This window comes from Silurus aristotelis (assembly GCF_946808225.1).
Source record: "Silurus aristotelis genome assembly, chromosome: 21".
Lineage (NCBI taxonomy): Eukaryota > Metazoa > Chordata > Actinopteri > Siluriformes > Siluridae > Silurus > Silurus aristotelis.
Window position 1 is genome coordinate 9295253 of NC_139594.1, and position 21210 is coordinate 9316462.

At 36.5% G+C, this 21210-nt stretch overlaps 1 protein-coding gene across 4 annotated transcripts in view; it reads right to left on the reverse strand.

Annotated features, from left to right (window-relative positions):
* The window catches only part of cacna1ha (calcium channel, voltage-dependent, T type, alpha 1H subunit a), an 85648-nt gene that overhangs the window by 16858 nt on the left and 47580 nt on the right, over nucleotides 1-21210 (reverse strand). For 3 of the 4 annotated variants that reach the window (XM_083524682.1, XM_083524680.1, XM_083524681.1), the window contains exons 5-11: nucleotides 19790-19887; nucleotides 16185-16344; nucleotides 14904-15207; nucleotides 13716-13808; nucleotides 12856-13618; nucleotides 10750-11105; nucleotides 148-299 (exon numbers count right to left, since the gene is read on the reverse strand). In XM_083524682.1, coding sequence (XP_083380808.1) covers nucleotides 148-299; nucleotides 10750-11105; nucleotides 12856-13618; nucleotides 13716-13808; nucleotides 14904-15207; nucleotides 16185-16344; nucleotides 19790-19887 — 1926 coding nt within the window. The remainder of the gene's footprint in view (nucleotides 1-147; nucleotides 300-10749; nucleotides 11106-12855; nucleotides 13619-13715; nucleotides 13809-14903; nucleotides 15208-16184; nucleotides 16345-19789; nucleotides 19888-21210) is intronic. The other variant, XM_083524683.1, reaches the window with a different exon arrangement.

Below are 21210 nucleotides of genomic sequence, written 5' to 3' on the forward strand. Positions count from 1 at the left end.
GAATGTGCATTTCATAAATTACATGCATTTATAATGATGGCACTTGGTGGGCTCAATTGAAACATTTTTATAGAATTAAACAGAGCCCAGAGTAAAGCCTGGTATAAAGGTGCACAACTGCATAGTAAAATGTACTATGCACTTTACCTTATGACAACAATGATCCCATCAAAGATATTATATGGGTTTTTGATATAGCCAAAAAGGCCAAAGGCTATCAGCTTGAAAATCATCTCAAGGACAAACATGCTGGTGAAGACAATATTGCTTATCTCCAGAACATCTGTCAGTTCATCAGGCTGTGGGGAAAAAATAACAACCTGTTATTAAACTGTAAACTAGTATTAAAATGTGTGTAAACAACCACCAGTAAACATAAACACCTTTCAGTAACTCTGTTTTTAATAGTGTCTATTCTTTGCTTTACCGAAAACATTGTTTCACTGCAATTCTAAATGTTAAATTTTGTCAGAGAATATTGGTATAAACATAAATATAAATGCTATATATGAAAATGAATATAATGTTATGTTTTTGGATGGTGCTGCTACTGATTAGTCAATACACAAAGTTTAGTACAGAAATCCCAGTCCACTGTAGTTAAATACATCAATGGCTTATGTGTTCAACCAAAATATTACTTTAAATAAATAACTTTAAATAACTTTTAAAAAGTTGAGCAGATCTGCGTGATTAAAATAACCAGAGCAAGCTCCTAAAATCTATGCACTACAAGCTGTGTCTGGGCTTGATTGCTTGGCCTTCTGCATTTGCTGATTTAGGCAGTAGCATCACTGAGAGAAACGTGAGCGATCACGAAGGTTCCAGTCGCTTCATCTGATTCACTTATGAATATTTACAATGCAGTCAACCTCAAAGTTTGTCTGTATACAGTTAACATAAGAGTGATACAATATTTGGTAAGTAGCCACATTCCACCTTCCATGACAGCACATTAACTTTAATGTAATTAATAAACTATAACAAAAAAGCAATTAGAGCACATCCAGCCCTCTTATTCCTAACTTGTATGCTACAACAGCCTTAAACAGATCATTCAAACATGGAGAAAGGTATTAAGCTATTATTATACATTTGATTTTGTTTTGACTTTGACCCATTTGATATCTTTCCTGAAATCCAGTTAGTCTGTCTGTAGGATGCAATAATTATTGCATATAAAGCTAACAAATATTCAGCCTCTTGTTCCTTAGACATCACATAAACAAGAATCTTTCCAACTGAAAGCTGGATCACAGACAACTGGACAAATACAAATAATGTAAAAATACAAATAAACAAACAGACAGACAGAGAGAGAAACAGATAGAAATACATAGATAAAAGTCTTCAAACATTGTACGTTTCTCTTCTATTTAGAACATTAATTCCAGTTTATTTAAATTCTATTTAAATTAAATTACATTAAAAAACTTACTAATGGAACAGTTGAGATGTACACATAAGCAAAATTAGTAGCATCTCCATTAACAAATTAGCTGTGGAGGCAGGATACATTATCTAACATGGTTTAGATCACAGCCCAGTAACGCTTCCAAATTGGGCCACCAAATGTATTTGGAGTCATGTTCCAAAATAAAACCCTCTTGTGGACTATAATTAAAGTGAAGATTTTAAAATATTAATATTAATATTAGCAGTAGCTTAACTCTTGCAATATGGGCTAATAAAACATAATCAACACAGGTATTTCATTTTAATTCATGTTAAAAAGCATTTCACTGCATGTCGTACACTGTATGTATGTGTATGTGACAAATAAGATTTGATTTGATTTGATTGGATTTGACTGGGCAGCAACTAATAAGCTAAAAATGCATTTTAAATCAGGAGAAGTCCTCAGGCTTAATACCTTACATCTGCATAGAATATGACAAAGAAACACATTTCCATGACCTCAGTGGTTTGTTGGGATTTGACCATGACTGGCTTGTTTGCCCTGAATTAAAATTCTGCTTAAAACTATGAATATCAAGATTATTTGACGTAGGTTTTCAAGAGCTTAAAATCTTAAAAAAATTTTTTTTTTAACATTTTCAAGGCCAGAATTGAAAATAATTGAATTTATTTCCAATACTCAAATAATATATTTTTTTCTTTCAGGTTCCTGTTAAGATAACTCAGTTTTCACTTTTATTTAAAACCATTTAAATATTTGCACATAATTGCACATAATTGCAATTTACACAAACGTTCAAAAAAAGCTAATAATCTCTAATCATTAATGTAAAAAATAAAAATACTCAAACCTAGCTTTACAGAAAAATATGATGGGTTATGATGAAACAGCAAAAGAGCTCCTCATAAGCACAACATGCACCATGTTAGCTGCCACAGGTAAGGGTACCTCCTCTTACATTTATAAAGCTGTAATAATTTATTGCTAATTAGGGTTTCCTGGTGATCTAGTGGTTGGGATTTGGTTCTCTCACTGCCGCGGCCCGGGTTCGATTCCTGGTCAGGGAACCTAACCCAGCCATTAGGGTTGCACAATCCAGTGCACTCTTAGTGCCAGTCCCAAGCCCGGATAAATGGGGAGGGTTGTGTTAGGAAGGGCATCCAGCGTAAAAACGTGCCAAATCAAACATGCGGATCATAAATACAGAGGATCCGCTGTGGCGACCCCTAATGGGAGAAGCCGAAATAAATAAATTAATGCTAATTAAATTTTTTATAGCCACCTTTTTTCTTCTGTTTATCTGGTATTAATATCATACCTCCCATACACACAATCTACAGGACAGACAACTGAGTCTGTGCTGAGCTTCAGGAAACCTCCAAAGTAGGTGACAGAATCTTATAATCTTTTTATAGCAGTGTTGAGAGTATTTTCATATTTTTTGATAGTGACTAATGTGAAATGGGTTTGCTTCCTAACCTGCTAACTTGGTTTAACACCACTAATAACTATTACTGAGCTATATACAAACTGCTCTGTTGCTCAGTATAGTTGTTTTGCACATACATTTCTCTAGTGTGGACATTCCAATTGAAAAGCTGGACAATAATAGACATATATATATATATATATATATATATATATATATATATATATATATATATATATATATATATATATATATATATATATATATTTATATATTTATTTATTTTTTTCCATTTGCCTTATATGCCCACCAAGCTTAGTCTTGCCTACTGTTTCCGGCCCTTCCCACATTCCCCTTGCTGGTAATGTGTGGATAACACAATTGAGTGGGTTTTTCCACACTATATACTGTACCACTCACTGCTTTCTTTTAAGCTGACAACATAAGCCAGATCTGCTAATACAACAATTTAAGGGCCAGAATAGTATTTGAAGGGATTTGCTATATGGGAGTGTTTAGAAAGAACAATGTGCACAAAATTAATGCAAAGCACACAGTTTAACAAGCATACAATTTTACATTGTCCAAAGTCTAGACATCCTATTTATGTCTGGCACAGATGTCTGGCAAAATCTATACAAACTCTCTAGATGATTATATGATTTGCATTCCAGACTGTTAAATGCTTGTCGATGCAAAAACACTTAATCAAATAGATCTTACAGAAGCTTTCTTTGTGGACAAAAAAGGGAGATTTCTCTAAAAATGCAGACTCATCTGTATTTTTCTTAATTGAATAAATGAGAATTAATCTGCAATCTCCATTGTCTAATGTACACTGTGGCAAAAAAGTATTTAGTCAGCCACCAATTGTGCAAGTTCTCCCATTTAAAAATATGAAAGATGCCTGTAATTTTCATCATAGGTACACTTCAACTATGAGAGACAAAATGAGCAAAAAAATCCAGAAAATCACAATGTGTGATTTTTAAAGAATTTATTTGCAAATTATGGTGGAAAATATGTATTTGGTCACCTACAAAAAAGTAAGATTTCTGGCTCTCACAGACCTGTAACTTCTTCTTTAAGAGGCTCCTCTGTCCTCCACTTGTTACCTGTATTAATGACACCTGTTTGAACTTGTTATCAGTATAAAAGACACCTGTCCACAACCTCAAACAGTCAGACTCCAAACTCCATTATGGCCAAGACCAAAGAGCTGTCAAAGGACACCAGAAACAAATTTGTAGACCTGCAGCAGGCTGGGAAGACTGAATCTGTAATAGGTAAGCAGCTTGGTGTTAAGAAATTAACTGTGGGAGCAAATATAAGAAAATGGATACAAGACCACTGATAATCTCCCTGGATCTGGGGCTCCATGCACAAGCTCATCCCGTGCGGTCAAAATGATCAGTAGAACGGTGAGCAAAGATCCCAGAACCACACAGGGGGACCTAGTGAATGACCTGCAGAGAGCTGGGACCAAAGTAACAAAGGCTACCATCAGTGACACACTACGCCACCAGGGACTCAAATCCTGCAGTGCCAGATGTGTCCCCCTGCTTAAGCAAGTACATGTCCAGGCCCGTCTGAAGTTTGCTAGAGAGCATTTGGATGATCCAGGAGAGTATTGGGAGAATGTCATATGGTCAGATGAAACCAAAATGGTAAAGACTCAACTTGTCGTGTTTGGAGGAGAAAGAATGCTGAGTTGCATCCAAAGAACACCATACCTACTGTGAATCATGGGGTGGAAACATCATGCTTTTGGGGCTGTTTTTCTGCAAAGGGACCAGAATGACTGATCCGTGTCTAGGAAAGAATGAATGGGGCCATGTATCATGAGATTTTGAGTGAAAACCTCTTCCATCAGCAAGGGCATTGAAGATGAAACGTGGCTGGTTCTTTAAGCATGACAATGATTCCAAACACACCGCCTGCGCAACGAAGGAGTGGCTTCAGTAGAAGCATTTTAAGGTCCTGGCGTGGACTAGCCAGTCTCCAAATCTCAACCACATAGAAAATCTTTGGAGGGAGTTGAAAATCCGTGTTTCCCAGCGACAGCCTCAAAACATCACTGCTCTAGAGGAGATCTGCATTGAGGAATGGGCCAAACTACCAGCAACAGTGTGAAAAAACCTTGAGGAGACTTACAGAAACGATCTCTGTCATTGCCAACAAAGGGTATATAACAAAGTACCGAGATTAACTTTTGTTATTGACCAAATACTTATTTTCCACCATAATTTGCAAATAAATTCTTTAAAGATTAGACAATGTGATTTTCTGGATTTTTCTTTCTCATTTTGTCTCTCATAGTTGAAGTGTACCTATGATGAAAATTACAGGCCTCTCTCATCTTTTTAAGTGGGAGAACTTTCACAATTGGTGGCTGACTAAATTCTTTTTTGCCACACTGTATGCTCACTGTAAAGTATGAACCAGACAAAGCTAGAAACACCACAACTTATTGAATCGGTGGTACTACGGTTCTATAAAACATATAACTTTTCACCAAAATAGCTAATATAAAGCTAAAGTTAAACATGCTCTTATTTTCCAGTCAGAGTGATACAGGTATAAAAAAAAAAAGCTTTCTTAAGCATGCCACTAAAAAGATTTTCCTCTATTAAACATTCTCCTAAAAAAAATAAAAATAAAATAGAGCATGAGAATAAGGTGTCTAAATGTAAAAAGCGAGCTATCTTGTATTACAGTATCTATTCACTAATAACAATGCAACCATGCTTGCTAGTTAGGTCATTCATTAATTTCATTCATTATAAATAAAGCAAAACTCTTAATCAATATAAACAAAGGAAACCTATCTTTACCTAAACCAGAAGTTGGTAAACAGCATAGGGGTATGTTACAATAAATTAATTCAATTTCATGGAACAAATATTAGAATTTATTTTATAAATGTAGGTCAGTGCTTCTGATAGTGTTTAGGCCAGCAGATAAGGCTTTGCTGGCCATGACCGCCCACCACTGGTTAGGGTTTACCTGTAGGAAAGCTTTTTCAGTTCCTAAGTAGGACACTATAAATTACCTCATCTCAGAACTATTTAGCTAAGATATTAATATTCAACCTAATAGAGTGTGAAGTGTAGACTAATGGCAAGGGCTATAACATTTTGTCAAATAATTTATAACTTTTTTTTAAAAAAGTGATTTCAGCATGATTGTAATTTCAGTGTGAATTATGATTTAAAACAAGTGTTATAAACATCAAGATATTTCAAGCGTCAGTTTAAATAAAACATTCACATGACAGCTTTGTATTAGTCTAAAATTTGTTCCATATGTATTTAAGATCTGTGTTTCAACGGATTAACATTCAATACTCCACTAAACCATAAGTTAGAAAACACCTTAATGAAAGATTGTATCATTATGTCACTATTCTCATCTATTACTAAGTACACTTAAGTGTACAAATCGTAGCCTTTAACTTGTTCCTGTCCTGCTGGATTATATATATGATGCACAGTTTGTTGGTACTTGATCCTTCCGCAGTTACTTTTGAATTTGGTGGTGTACTTTAATATACACGCTGCAGATAAATGGTTTATCATTTGACAGCAATCATGAAAGAGACATTTGATGGCTATAGATATGAACATAATGTTTTATATTATCTTATATCATATCATATTATTTCTTTTAAAATCATTGTTTTGTGACTATAAATGTTTGGTCTTTGAAATAAGCTCTGTGTGCATTTATTGGTATTTTGGGTTTGAGGCTAAAATGTTGGCCATATTTTAAAGCTTAACGATGATGATTCTCCACAATAACACTGAATTTAGCACTATGCAATAACGAGCACTCCATCTGATGATTGTCTCTGTATTGCTTTCCTCTTTACAAAAATCAAACAGTCTTATATCTTTCCTTTCTACGTTTAAGCTTTAGATGTTGCTTTTTACACAGAATACACAAATTGAAGTGCATTCTCAATTTCCTCAAATTGGTCTGTGCTGGCTGAGTGCAGAGCTGCGAAATCCCACTGCTGCTGCATCAGGCGCATTCACTGCACAGAAGGGGGCGGTTATTGAAAAACAATGTCTATGCAAATGCGGACTAGAGCTCCCAGTGAACCTCATGTTAAAAGACGAGGAAAAGCGAGGAGTATACGGTTCAAGGGGGGTAAGAAGGAAAAAAGATGAGTGGAAAAGATAGGAAGGGAGGAAGGAAAAGAGAAGCACACTATGAGCTGACATTTGTATGGGATGATTCCAGTGGGAGTCGGACACAAACCATTAATTTCCCTGAAAATGTACCACATATCACATGAACCTACGCAAAGCAAACCATAAATCATCAGGGGACAGAAAAAGACGTTTAGCTGCATAACTGAATGTTAATGTGGCTTGCCATTAAGCAAATAAAGCTACGGTACACATGCGTTGCTGTAAAACCTCTGAGTGTACATAATGCAGCTGTACTAAGCAGTAGATATAAAGAGACACTGATAAAGATGTGTTACTGATCTCTAGCTGGACTAAAAGAAAAAAAGCCACGAGACATGTTTCGCACAAGACGGCAGGCCTTTTCACTATCCCCAGTGCTCATAAAGCTTGCTCACAATGTCTGACACTGTCGGTAACATTTGGCAGAGATGTGAGTGCTCCTGCCAAGCGCAAACAAACAAACTCACTAGTTCAGTGCACATCTGAGTAATCAAATGTGTGCAGTTTCAAATATAATACTGTCACGCTGATTGATCCACTCAGTGGCACTGGGTAAATACAATTATTTAAGGGCTGGTAAATGGCCATTGTTTGATCAACCTTTAGAAAGAGGAAATGCTCAAATGACTTCTGTGCCTACAATAAGAGTGCTATTGGTATTGCACATGGCAAGTTTAAAAGTACAGTGTCTCACAGAAGTGATTACACCTCTCACATTTCCGCAAATATTTTTAGTATCGCTTCTCAAAGGATAATACTATAGAAATTAAACTTGATTGTGAGTACACTTTAAGTTATAACAGCTGTATGACATGCAAAGCCACATGTCCCATTTATCATGTTTATGTTTTGTCTGCTTGATAGGACTTCAGTCAAAATTTGGGGCCAGCAGAGCTTTGTGATGTCATTATGGAGGAGTGGAAGAGGTTTCCAGAAACAACCTGTTCAGCTCTTGTGAATTCCAATCTCGAAGCTAGCTTGTCTCTGCCCGGGAAAGGGTTTGTTCACCGCTTACAGCCCAGTGAATACAAGCGGTACCACTGGCTTACAGCCTCTGAGGAGAGGTGCAAATTATGAGTATGCATCTCTGGTGAGTGTAGAGGTTTAGAGTTGTCTTAACTGGGTTTCTTGCTTTAGTAAAATGGTATTTACCCTCCATATGTGAACTGCCTTTCTCTCTGTAATGCCATGCATTATGTTGCATTTTTGTATAGTATTGATAGTTTCTATAATTGTGATGTGATAGTGGTTGTATTAAGAGGTGGATTAAGTCTGGTAAATCCTCACTGAAGGCCCAGGTACCAAATGCACGGCCCGCCACTGCTTTTGTGAGATTGTAATTTAGCTATCCAGAGAAGCATTAGAATCATATTTTAAGTGCAGATTTGTTAAGCACTAGAATGTAACAAAACTGGAGGAAGGTTACAGGACAAACCAAAAATATCCCTATTAAAATTAATATGTATATCTATGTATACATACATAGTGTAAATAAAAATGTTTGCATATCTGTACATGTTTAGTCTATCATTGCCTATATCTGTATCAGTATTTTAATGATTAAAAAAAAGAAAATAATGTAAGCACTACTGCATGGTCTGTGAATTCAGTCTCTCATAGTTTAATCGAGATACATTTTGGTTTTGGGCTATTTAACAAAACTCATAAAGTTATATTTCTTTGTTTGTCAGTAACAAATAAGCTGTTTCTATTTGATCTTTAGGTGAACCTTAACCAAGGAGTCACTAAGGACTGCTGTAGATTCATGTTACAAACTACTACATCCTGGGCTTTACTTAAAAGCTTTCAAACAAACAAAAAAACCTAATAAAAACATAACAAAAAACCTCAAAAATAGTAAGCCTCCTATTCATATCTACAAAACATATATTTGTAATTAACTGTTTAATATTTATGTTTATATTCACTTCGAAGGAAAATTTGGCAAAAATTTTAAACTAGTAAATGTTTTTTACATTTCTTATGCACCAATCTAGGAAGATAAGCCTAATTCCTTTTAGATATATAAAGCCAGCAACAATCTTGTATTCTTATATTAATAAACAGGGTTTAATATTTTATACATTCAAATCAGGAAAATACCTTTGCATAGTCACAGGTTGCATTCAAGTGCATTCAAGAAGGAAAACCATTTAAGCTTGTTTTTCCTTCAAACTTCATTTAAACAAGCAATGGACATATTAGAGCACATTAACTGTTCCATATAGGTTTTTCATTTCCAAGTCTCCTCAAAAGGCACTTTAAATTCTTTTGTTTCTGTTTCTATTCATAACTTAAAAAAAAACCAAAAAAACAAGTATTCTCTGCTATGATATATTGCACAAACAGGGTGATAAAAATGACCACAGGCTATGATGTCTTTAATGCACTGGAGGAGACACTCCATAAAACAACAAAGGATGATAGACTTTGCTTTGAAGTATATTACTATGTCCCGACAGGTTTTATATTACAGACTCATATAGCGCTAAACTTCAACTCCAATTACATGTTTCCCATTGTGATTAGGGAGGTATAAATTCAAGCTACAAAACACAACTAATTTCTTTCATACTTAGCCCAAAGCAAAACTATACATTTTAGCTTGAGAATACCAACATTTCTTCTTCCAGATTTAACTGCAATGTTTAGTGCGTCAAATCTGAATATTGAGCGAAGAGCCCACAGTAAATATAACCAGGGCTGTTTTCCTGCATATGAATTAATCTTAGGTCTAAATCATGATGCCAGTGGTGAGTCACTGCAGAAGATCCTTCTTAATCTCACTCACTGACACTGACCAAAGTATTTACAAATCCCATAAAAAAAAATAGGTCAAGGTTAATCAGAGAGCATTAAAGGCAGTTAAAGTAAAAGCGTTATGCACACGACCAATGCAGCCAAACCTTTTAAATAATTTAGTAGAAGGGTTTTCATTTAGCCAGTCCCCATTTCCCCAATTTTGCTTTTATATTACATATTAAAGCTGACACAGTAAAATATTTTTTTATAAATATAAATGTATATTAGTAAATATTGCTAAAAATATGTGAAAGATAATGTTTTATCTCAAAATTGCCCATGTTTGTTTTCATTGCTCAGCTTTCCACACAGCAACAGCTGCAACAAATCAGTTTGTAACTAGGTTGGGTTGTAAGATGTCCAGTATACACACACACGCTCTACTGAGAGCTTGAACAGATCAGTTAAATCTCCAATCACAGCCTTCTTCCAACATCAGAGATAGAGAGATCCCTGCTTTCCAGCATTGAGGCCATAGCACAGAGAAAGGAGGTGCAGCATAAAGAGGAAGTGCAGCATTGCGCACAGTTACATAACCACACACGATTTTAGCCCAATAAGGCTATGAAACCTTCATCAGTGTTTATGAATGAGAATGAAATAACAAACGAATCCCTCTGTTTACACCAGTAAGATGCCATACCTTTGTGAAATAGATTGTTCAGCCCTTGACAGAAACCAGACACTCAGACGCACACATAGCATGGTTTCAGTTCACTTCTGAAGACAAGAATCTTAATTCCCTTGACTTTTTTTTGCTTTTTCAAAATCAGTGTTATCTTAATATCTTACAAAGACAATTTAAGATGTAAATTTGCAAAAGTCACTCCAACATCCACAATGAGGGATTCAGGACAATGGCCACAAGCACAAAAGAAGCCGAGGAGCGTTCTAGCACTCACCTGCTCATGGTACTCTATCCCCATGCTCAACGTGTTGATAAGGATGGCAATCATAATTCCACGGTTAAAATACTTGCTATCCACTATGCGTTTCATCCTGTCACGGAATTCCTCCCAGTATCGCATCAATCGGCTGTGATCCTTGAGCCTCTTGTGGTGATGCGAGTGTCCGAGTCTAAACCTTGCTCTGTGGGAAAACTCATGCACCACATCGCCTTCAGAGTGGGAGCAATCAGAGTCAGCCAAGTCTAGGTCAATGTTTTCCAGAGCCTGGGCACAGTATGGGCACCCCAGAACCTCAAAGAGCAGGGAAGTTGGTTCTACGCCTGCCATTTGCAGCATCAATCGTCTGTGACCTAAAGAAGAAAACATTTATATAAATCTCAGTATGATATATTTAGGGTCAGTATTATTTTTCTTTTACAAACTTTCTCATCAGAAGTAACATATATTGAAATATTTGCCATGTTACTGTCTAGGAACAATCAGTTTAGAACAATTTATCTGACTATTCTTGTACTGTTCTAGCAGGTACCAATGTGTGCTCTCTGACATGTCATCACCATAAGCTTTAAACAGTTTTCTGTTCAAGGAAACACATAGGTGACAATAAATCCAATAAACATGTTGGAACAGGTATACACATGAGGGAGAGTTTGTCAGCCGTACCCAAATAAGCTGTGATGGAGAATGCAGCCTTAACCATGATGTTTTGTTTGTGTTCCACAAGATCATTAAAGCATGTGAAAACTACAGAGAGTGCATGCACCTTTCGGGTTGAGTCAAGAAAATTTCCATAAATATTTATACGTTTCATTTAGAGAAAGCTTTATAAACACACACACACACACACACACACACACACACACACACACACACACACACACACACACACACACACACACACACACACACACACACACAGAGCTCATTACTACAGTAAACAGATTCTTTGTAAGGGAAGTAATGTGAATTTATCACAGGAACAACGTGTTTAATAAATTGATGTCAAAGCAGTTAGTTCATCCTGTGTGCATGCTGAAGTCACCAGGAATACACTGGCTTATAAAAAGTTTAAGGCCAGGCACCAAAGGTAAAAAAGGTGTTTTTGCTTCCAATTGCTAGCCAGGCTTTTTGTTAAGTTTCCATTTCCATTCATAAGTTTCTTATGAGCCAAATGGTTTGGACACCCAACATAACATCCACATGTGGTTTCACAAAATTGTAGCATTGCAATTATCCTCTGCTGCAACACAGAATCACAAACATATTCCAGTATGGCCATGCCCCTGTGCACAAATTAAGCTCCATAGAAATTTGGTTTATGTGGTTTGCAGAAGAAAAACATTAGTATCCTGCAAAAAACCCTCTCCTCAATCCCACTGAACATCTTTGGGATGAATTAGAACACTAAACCAACATTGATACCTTTTGAATCACTAATGATCTCTAATGCTTTTGAACACAATCCCCATAGGAACAATCTACTGGTAAGCCTTTCAAAAAGAGTGGTGGTTAATAAAATAGTAAAGTGTGTGGGGGGAAAATATGGATCTGTATGTTCAAAATCCACATATGAAGCTTTTGTCTATACATTCTAAGTACTTACATAAATACTTCAAGACTTTCACTGAAAGATTCAATTAAATTCTATGGTATTGTGTTGACCACTGAAGTTATGTTTGTCAGCCATTTTCTCAAAATTGCTTGTTTTTTTTAGGTGTCACGTGATTTTTCTCAGCCGATGACCATCCATATATTTCCAGATTGGTTTAAAAGCCATTTCAATTATTAAAAGTTATTTGAGTGAAATGCTTTTGAAAATAAGATGTATACCAATAAACATTTAATTCTCATTTGGTTAATTTGTTTTCATTTCTGTTATATTAACAAATATATTATATGGATGTATGTATTTACCAAAATAAGTATCTTTTTGAAGTAAAATTTGAGTCAATTGCTAGGTGATGCCAGGCTTTTCTTTATTTATAAGCCATGCTATATATAGAGACTGATGCCTCACATTGAATAATGATTAACATTTGAGGCATAGGTTTGCTGTCATGGCTATAAAATTATTCCTGACAGAAAAAAAAGAGCTCTTACTGTGCTCTCCTGTGAGATGCTGTAGTTTCTCAAATGAATCCATCATATCTGTTGTGCTGTTCACCCCGATTCTACCTTTGGCTGTTATGTTGCTGCCTGTGTAGCTGCAGATGAAGGATGGCAAAATAGTAGGATAGTTCATGCCCCCATTAAGTCTCCCCAGAGGATTCACACCAGCTGTGGTGCCTGTGCAAATCTGTGGAGCATCGTGAAAGTCACCTTGAAAAATGCTATGTACTGATTGGTGTCCTGGTGAAAGATCCAAACCAGCAGGTGATTGTGCTGGTACTGTCAGCTGTACTTCTGATGTGATAAACCTCATCTCCAGAACATCAGTGCTCTCTGTTATGGCCTGAGGGCTTGGGCTGCCATTGCTGTGGTGGCAGTGGTGGTGCTGGTGGTGCTGGACAAGGTTGTGAACAGAACGTGCCCAGTGCCCACCAGTCTTCTTCCTGCCATGCCCGTTGGCCCCTCCACCCCCTGGCAAGGCGCCACTGTTGGGGTTGACCTTCTTCTTGCGCTTGCTCTGCCAGCTGTGGTAAATCCGGAATACACGGCGCTTCACCTTGCGGTACAAGTGGCTAATGTACCTGAGCATTTCCTCATAACAGCTGCCAGGTTCAGAGTAGCTGGCCAGTGTGCTGTCATTGGACATGTAGCGCGCACGCTGCTCCTGCATCAACTGGTTCTCACGCTGCTTAGTTTCTGAGAACTGGGTTGCGATCACAACCAGGCACAAATTGATCATGAAGAAAGAACCAACCTGGACAATGAAAACAAAATGAGTTTTTTTCGCTTTGCTTTAGATAGAATATAGATAAAAAATAGGTAGAAATAAAATAAAAAAGTCAATAACTTACTATAATAAGCAATATAAAATATATAAAATTGTAAAATGAATGGGCATCCATAACATAATACATGATGTCTACCCATCCCTCCAAAGTGATAACCTGTGAAGAAAAGAAACACAAAAACGATCATTGTCTAACTTCCATGGGCAAGGTCATATAGGGATTGTTGGGAAAACACAATTCTTCATTTTACAAAAGTTGTACAATTCTTAAAGGACACCAGACTAGGTGTTTGGCAGTATGTTTTAGTGAACAATACAATTCTTTTTTTTAAACCATGGCACTTTGCATCTACAAACTTAAATTATGTGGGACAGCACTATTGGGTTTTCTCCATTTATGTCATTCAATACAGTGTGCTAATAATGCAGTTATAATAGACTACTTTCCAGGGACTGAATTCTTTTTAAGTATAAAAGGCAGTCAGCTGTTTTCCAACAGACTCTACAAGATTACACTGTGATGGGCGCAGCTAAATCTCTGCACTTCATATGTTATTAGCTGTGGGACACTTCACAGCTGATTAGTTATCTGTTGCTTGTCCTCTCCTCTCTTCTGGCTAATAGAGGTTCAGTGCATGACTTAAAGGTCTTGTCATGTACCATGTTTACACAGTAGCAGTTCATCCTTTTCTATAATAGAATGTCATGTTTTACTGGTTACCAAGTCAATGAAGTGGGCAAAAGACAAAAACAAACCCAAACTAATGAGAGTGACCTGCAGGTGTCAGACACTCATTAACTGAGAACACAGAGATTGTCATGCCTGGTTCACACATCCCCATCCAATTTATATTTAGTCTTCTTTGAGATTAAGCATTGCTTGAGACACTGTTTGAGACAAGAACTAAAGGTCAGCACAGCCAGATTGGAAAGATGATAAATTAATATATAAGTAGATCCACTGCCATTTTATGACATTCTATTAAGCATTTAGATTCCAAAGACACAGATGGCCAACAATGTTCAAAAAAGGAGGGAAACATTGTAGTGTGATGGAGCCAGACAATGATGACTAAAACATCACATTTGCTCAGAAGGTGTTTCATTTTTTTTTTGGTGCAGCAAAAGTGTGTTTAATAGGACTCTTTATTCCTGATGGAACAGTGTTATTTAGCCAATAAAAAGGACATTTGTTACTGTTATAACAAAACATTGCAGTCATTGAACTGCGCTATGATCAGTATACAATTACCTGGAAAATAGCAATCCAAGCATATCCGATATTGTCAAAGTTCACAGCCCCTTTGTGAGGGTTAAGCTCCCCAGGCTGACACACACTGTAGTACTGGTTCCAGTTTACGCAACCGTTCCTGGTATCAGGGCCAGATAAGCTGTGTCCAAGGGATGCATTTAGATTGCACTCCATCTCACCCTCCTTGTGATGGGGCACGTCGGTGCACTTGAGCATGCCGTTAATTATTGTGGAGCAGATAAATGGGTTTTCCTCCCCATCCTCATGCATGTAATATGGACTCATGAAGGACAGATTATACAAACTGTTGAGAGAATAAAGGAGAATACTGGGAATTTTCTTCATCACTCATTGCCTAGATAAGAAGGAGTCAAATGGGCAAATAAGAATGTAATTATACTCTATCATAATAAGTAGCTATAGACAAGAAAAAAAAAGTAATTATGACTATTTCTGAATAGAGACTATTGGTAACTACTTGTGAATGAAGGCCACAATTTAAAGCCTTGTCACCATCATTCTGCAATTATATTATAAAAACCTTGTAAAAATAGAGACCAAGTCTTCCCACCAGCTCATTAGAGATCGAACAGTGAAGCTCAATAGCTCAGAATTAGCTTTTGGGGATTAACAGAGTTACAAAACATGAAGAGAGTGCTAATTTGTTCCATAACATTAAAACCTGCTACAGTTTTATTTATATATATTAGATGTACAGTTATCCCCAGTTTATCGTAGTGGTTACGTTCCAAAACTGGCCGCAATAAATGAAAAACCGCGATAAACGGACACCACCCCAAAAATGCTATTTTATGTATTCAGTACTGTATTGTATTAACATTTTACTAATTGTTACTAATTTTTAATTAATAATTATATTTGCATTTATATATTTCATTATTTCAACATAAAACTCCATAAAAACAATTCCCTATAAGTATTTTGGTCTATCATGCTATATGCGAGACAAATTATTGTTTGCTTAACAAATTAATTATGTGGCAAATGCAATTTCGTGATAAACCGAGGGCGTAAGATTCGAACCGCGGTAAAGCGGGGGGGTTACTGTATATTTATGTTTGTTGCTCAGGGGCTGTTTCACAACACAGATTTAACACCAGGGTGTGATGTTCAATTTACTGGACTGTCTGCTTTTGAAATGTCATTGCTGGTGGCAAGAGCTGACTATCACATTGGATAACATCTAAAGCTCTGACGCACTTTTAGAAAGACAGGGGGAAAGCAGGAAGGAAAGCAAGAAGAGAACAAAAAGTCACTTACTCCTTCGCGTTGTTGTCCAGGAAACACCTGTTCCTTAGAAGACCAGCCCAAAGCTGCACCCCAACAATGCCAAATATAAAGAACACAAAAAAGCACAGGAGGAGGACATTGCCTAACATAGGCAGAGTATCTAGGAGCAGAGTTACAAGTATCCTCATACCTGCACAGAGAAGGCAGCAGAGAAAGACAGAGAGATATGCGTTTATGTTATAAACAATGTTATAAACAAAACATTCAATTTTGCCAACAAATAAGCAGATTTTTGGCAGCATCAAAAACATCTCAGTTTGCCAAGTCTGTCTGTGACTACTATTAACTAAAAACTATTGGTTTATCCTGTTTGAATTCATTCCAAAATCTAATCAGTTCTAGTGCTGTTTACATTTATGTTTCCACAAATATTCTACAAATGAGATGGACTGAACAACTGAAATAAAATCCTAAAACCCCACATCTTATGAATTTTTAAGATTCTGGCATAAAATATAAAATATGAAAATCATACAATTCCCTTCAAAATGCGACAAAATATGTGGTGGAGTGGTAGTTTCACAAAGATAATTCATCTGCATTTCAGTATTATACTCTTTGAACACAGAAATCAAGTGCATGTGCAATTTCTCAATAATTGGAGTGTCTTGCTTCTGCCAATTTAGCCCACTTCTCCTCTAACTGGGTGCAATTCGGCACAAATTTCAGATTTCACCTGCTGTTCCAAATAATCCAACAAGTTTCTTTCGAGAAGGAGCTCAGTGTTTTTTAGTGAAGCAAAAGTGTCCCAGTCTCTGGCCAGTGATAATCCAGTTAAGCATTATGTCTTATATATATTCAGGTGTGCACCATATTGACATTATACCGTTTTGTCCTGGTGTTAGAAATCTGTCTGAGATCAAATAAATGTGTTTTTTTTGTCTTAAATAAAATGCATTAGTGTTGACATACATCAAATGAATGTGTTTTCTAGTGAAAGTGTGTAAGTGTACACATTGCATATTCCAGTTTATGCCTTGTCTGTGCGTGTCTTACTTTCTGATTTGAAGCCTGCAAAAGCCAAAAATGCAAACAGATTACAAAAGGAAATAGCTATCTGAGTTACAGGGCTTATTCTACACAAATACTAATTAGTAACAAGTCTGGGTATATGTATGACTGTGAAAGTATATATGGCTACTGTAATCTGGGTGAATCTTTTGGTTAGGAGAGAGTCTTAAATGGACATGCTTGAGTAGAGAGAAAACATGCTCTATGTGGCCTGTCCATGCCTTCCACATTAGACAGCACAGAGCCATCTAAGAGCAGGCCCAAGCAAAGCATGGCCAGGGTAATGAGTTCCCTGGAGGAGTGCTTGGTCACATAGTGGAGAAAAATGAGAAGACCAGCACAAGCACATACACTCCTACACAATAATGCTGACTGAGCAATACACTGTCTGTAAGTAAAAAAAAAAAAAAAAGTCGATTCAAATAAAAAGACTACAGGTATGAACAGCTAGGGTCAAACAAATGTGCGTACACACACCTACACACCTACACACGCACACACACACACACACACACACACACACACACACACACACACACACACACTTTTTCCAAGTGGTAAAATTGCTTGTGATTCCACCTTAGTAGCACCCTTGGACTCAGGCAGATGAATCACACTATTATATCACTATAATTACAGTGAAATTGCTAATACTGTAGCAGCAGGGAGAGGCATAACGTAGCGCTGAATTTACAACCTGCTTCACAGTGAAAACTTGCTCCAAAAAAGGAAACAAACACATCTGTTTACAAACACATTTGTGTCACAAAATTAGTGCTGGACAGTAATAAGGTATATGTTATTCGTTACTGTAGCTTTTTGGCATATTTGTACAAAAGTATCCATTTGGGGAGACTTTTGCTTAAACTTTACGACATTTCAAAGTTAAATATCTTTTTACTCAACTACATTTTACGTAATCAGTCTTTATTTGCGAAATCACTTTTTATTTATGAGTGGATAAAACACTTAACTGGTCAAGGTGGCACAGAGCAAGCCACCATTTAGGGTAGAGTGCACGCTCTGTTTGAACATGTTTCGATTGTCGTTTGGTGGCATCTACTATGCCTGAACATACAGTTCAGCATCAGTAACAGTAAACATAATATTTTTAATGGAGGAAATGATGGAGGAAACTCCTGACTCTAACTCACCACGATATCTGAATGAGGGATATGAGAGAGAGAAGGTTGGATGATGTGGAGATAGCAGGAAGTGGATAGCATCAGTAAGAAGGAAGTGAGAGCAGCTTTTAAGAGGATAAAAAATGGAAATTTGGTTGGACCAGATGACATTCCAGTAGAAGCATGGAGAAGTTGGCAGTGGAGTTTTTTAACAAGATTGTTAAACAAGATTCTGGAAATTGAGAGGATGCCTGAGGAATGGAGATGTAGTTTGCTGGTACCGATTTTTATGAATGTAGTGCAGACCTGCAGTAACTACAGGGAAATAAAGTTGATCAGTCACACCATGAAGTTATGGGAAAGAGTAGTGGAAGCCAGGCTGAGAGAAGAGGTGACAATTTGTGAGCAACAGTATGGTTTCATGCCGAGGAAGAGCACTACAGATGTAATGTTTGCTTCGAATATGTTAATAGAGAAGTATAGAGAAGGTCAGAAGGAGTTGCATTGTGTGTTTGTGGATCTAGAGAAAGCATACAACATTGTGTTGAGAGAGGAGTTGTGATATTGTATAAGGGAAGTCAGGTGTGGCAAAGAAGTATGTGAGGGTGGTGCAGGACATGTATGAGGACAGTGTGACAGCAGTGAAGTGTGCAGTAGACAGACTGGCTCAAGTTGGAGGTGGGACTGCAACAAGGATGTGCTCTGAGCCCTTTTCTGTTTGCAATGGTGATGGACAGTTTATCAGAGATCATATGCATGTAGGACTTTTTGGAGACAAGGTGATTGAGATGTTATGGATATGTGCAGAGGAGGGATATGAGGTATATTAGTAGGAGAATGCTGAGGATGGAGCCACCAGGAAGAAAGAAAAGAGGAAGGCCAAGGAGGAGGTTTATGGATGTTGTGAGGGAAGATAACAATGCAGGTGGTTAATGATGTAGAAAACAGGGAGGTATGGAGATGCATGATCCAATGTGATGAGAAGTAAAAAAGAAGTAGAAACTAATAACACAAATAATTGCTGAAACAAAAGATTAAATGTTGGGATGCTATTTGTGAAAACACACTCACTTTTGCAAGCAATCACTTAAAATTACTTACAGGCCACTTTAATAAGAGTACATGTAGTATGTTGTCCCCTTTAGACCTGACACTGTTTTTGTGAAAATTGACCTAAAGCTCTGGACCAGTATCTGCATGATTTTTGTATTTGATATTCATTGTGCTGCTGCCACATGACTGGATGATTATATTATTGCATGAAAAATTAGGGGTGAAATAGTTCCAATTAAAATGTCACTAAATGACACAATTTGCTCGTTAACTGAACAACTCAAATTGCCTTCTCATATTTCTCTGGCGATTATCTCTGTGCTTAAAACTGCTTTACTGACAGTGACATTTCATACTTTCTAGCATTCATTTTACACAGTTACTTACTGGGGACTCTGTTGATGGCTCGTAGAGGCCTGAGCACACGCACAGTCCGGATGGCTGACAGGCTAGCATTGTGACCATCCAATGAATACTCCATCATCCTTTATTGGAACAGAACAGTACATTGTCATATCCAGAAACAGAAACTAAGACCTTTTTGAATAGCAAGCAATTTGACTTTAGCCCTGGACTAAAAAAATTATTCCATGCGGTCTTATGTTCTGGGGTTCCATTAATTAGCTACATCGATAGAATAGGTAGAGGGTGCATATATTTATTTGACTTTACTATTATATTATTAAAAATAGATTCAAGACTTGGGAGGCTTTTTGTATTACAATTTCATTATTGGATTCAGTACGACTCTATGTGTGCAAATCACTTGTACACAATAATGAGCAGGACAAGAAATAGATATAAACAGGGTGATTTTAATGATGTACTTAACTGTGTTGATTGGGTGCATTCCGAGTAACTTTAATGGGAGTAAAATTTTTTCCCCTCAGGATTCTTTTCAATGATTTTCCAATTTAAAAGTTAATGGTGTTGTATTCAATGGCTCCTAATACCAGTCTGATGTGTACACTCTGTTGATGACTCGCTCCACAGATTGTGTTTACACCTACTAATCACTGTATGTGCTGTGTGCCATTATACATGTTTTTAAAATACAACTCTTGATCATTAATTATCTCTACGAACATATAGACCAGGAATAAACACTTCCAGCAAGCCGTACCTGCCACTTAGAGAAGTTCATTAACTAATTATAGCCTTTCTGTCCAAACTAGACAATGATAAAGTGGAAAAGCGGTGCAAAGAATTCCTGAAGAAGAAAAAATGCAATTTTTTATTTGAAATAATCTTGAAGCAGATGTGGTCTAGACCAGAAGTTCAATGTTTTATTGACAACAATAGCCATTAATATAATTTTTTACATTTTTTACTTTACTTTAGTTTTTGGGCTGGTTACTTTACAGAAAAATGTAAAAACTTTCACTGTAATTTAAAACAAAAAAAAAAAAAAAAAAACAATATATCATTCTGTTAAATCTAAATAATGTATTTATATTCATTTGCATCCCTAATAATTAGCTACATTAGGATAAGTTGTAATAAGCATAGTCCTTTATTTATTTATTTTACATTTTATATATATATATATATATATATATATATATATATATATACAGTGGGTACGGAAAGTATTCAGACACCCTTAAATTTTTCACTCTTTTTTATTTTGCAGCCATTTGCTAAAATCATTTAGGTTCATTTCTTTTCCTCATGAATGTACACATAGCACCCTATATTGACAGAAAAACACAGAATTGTTGACATTGTTGCAGATTTATTAAAAAAGAAAAACTGAAATATCACATGGTCCTAAGTATTCAGACCCTTTGCTCAGTATTTAGTAGAAG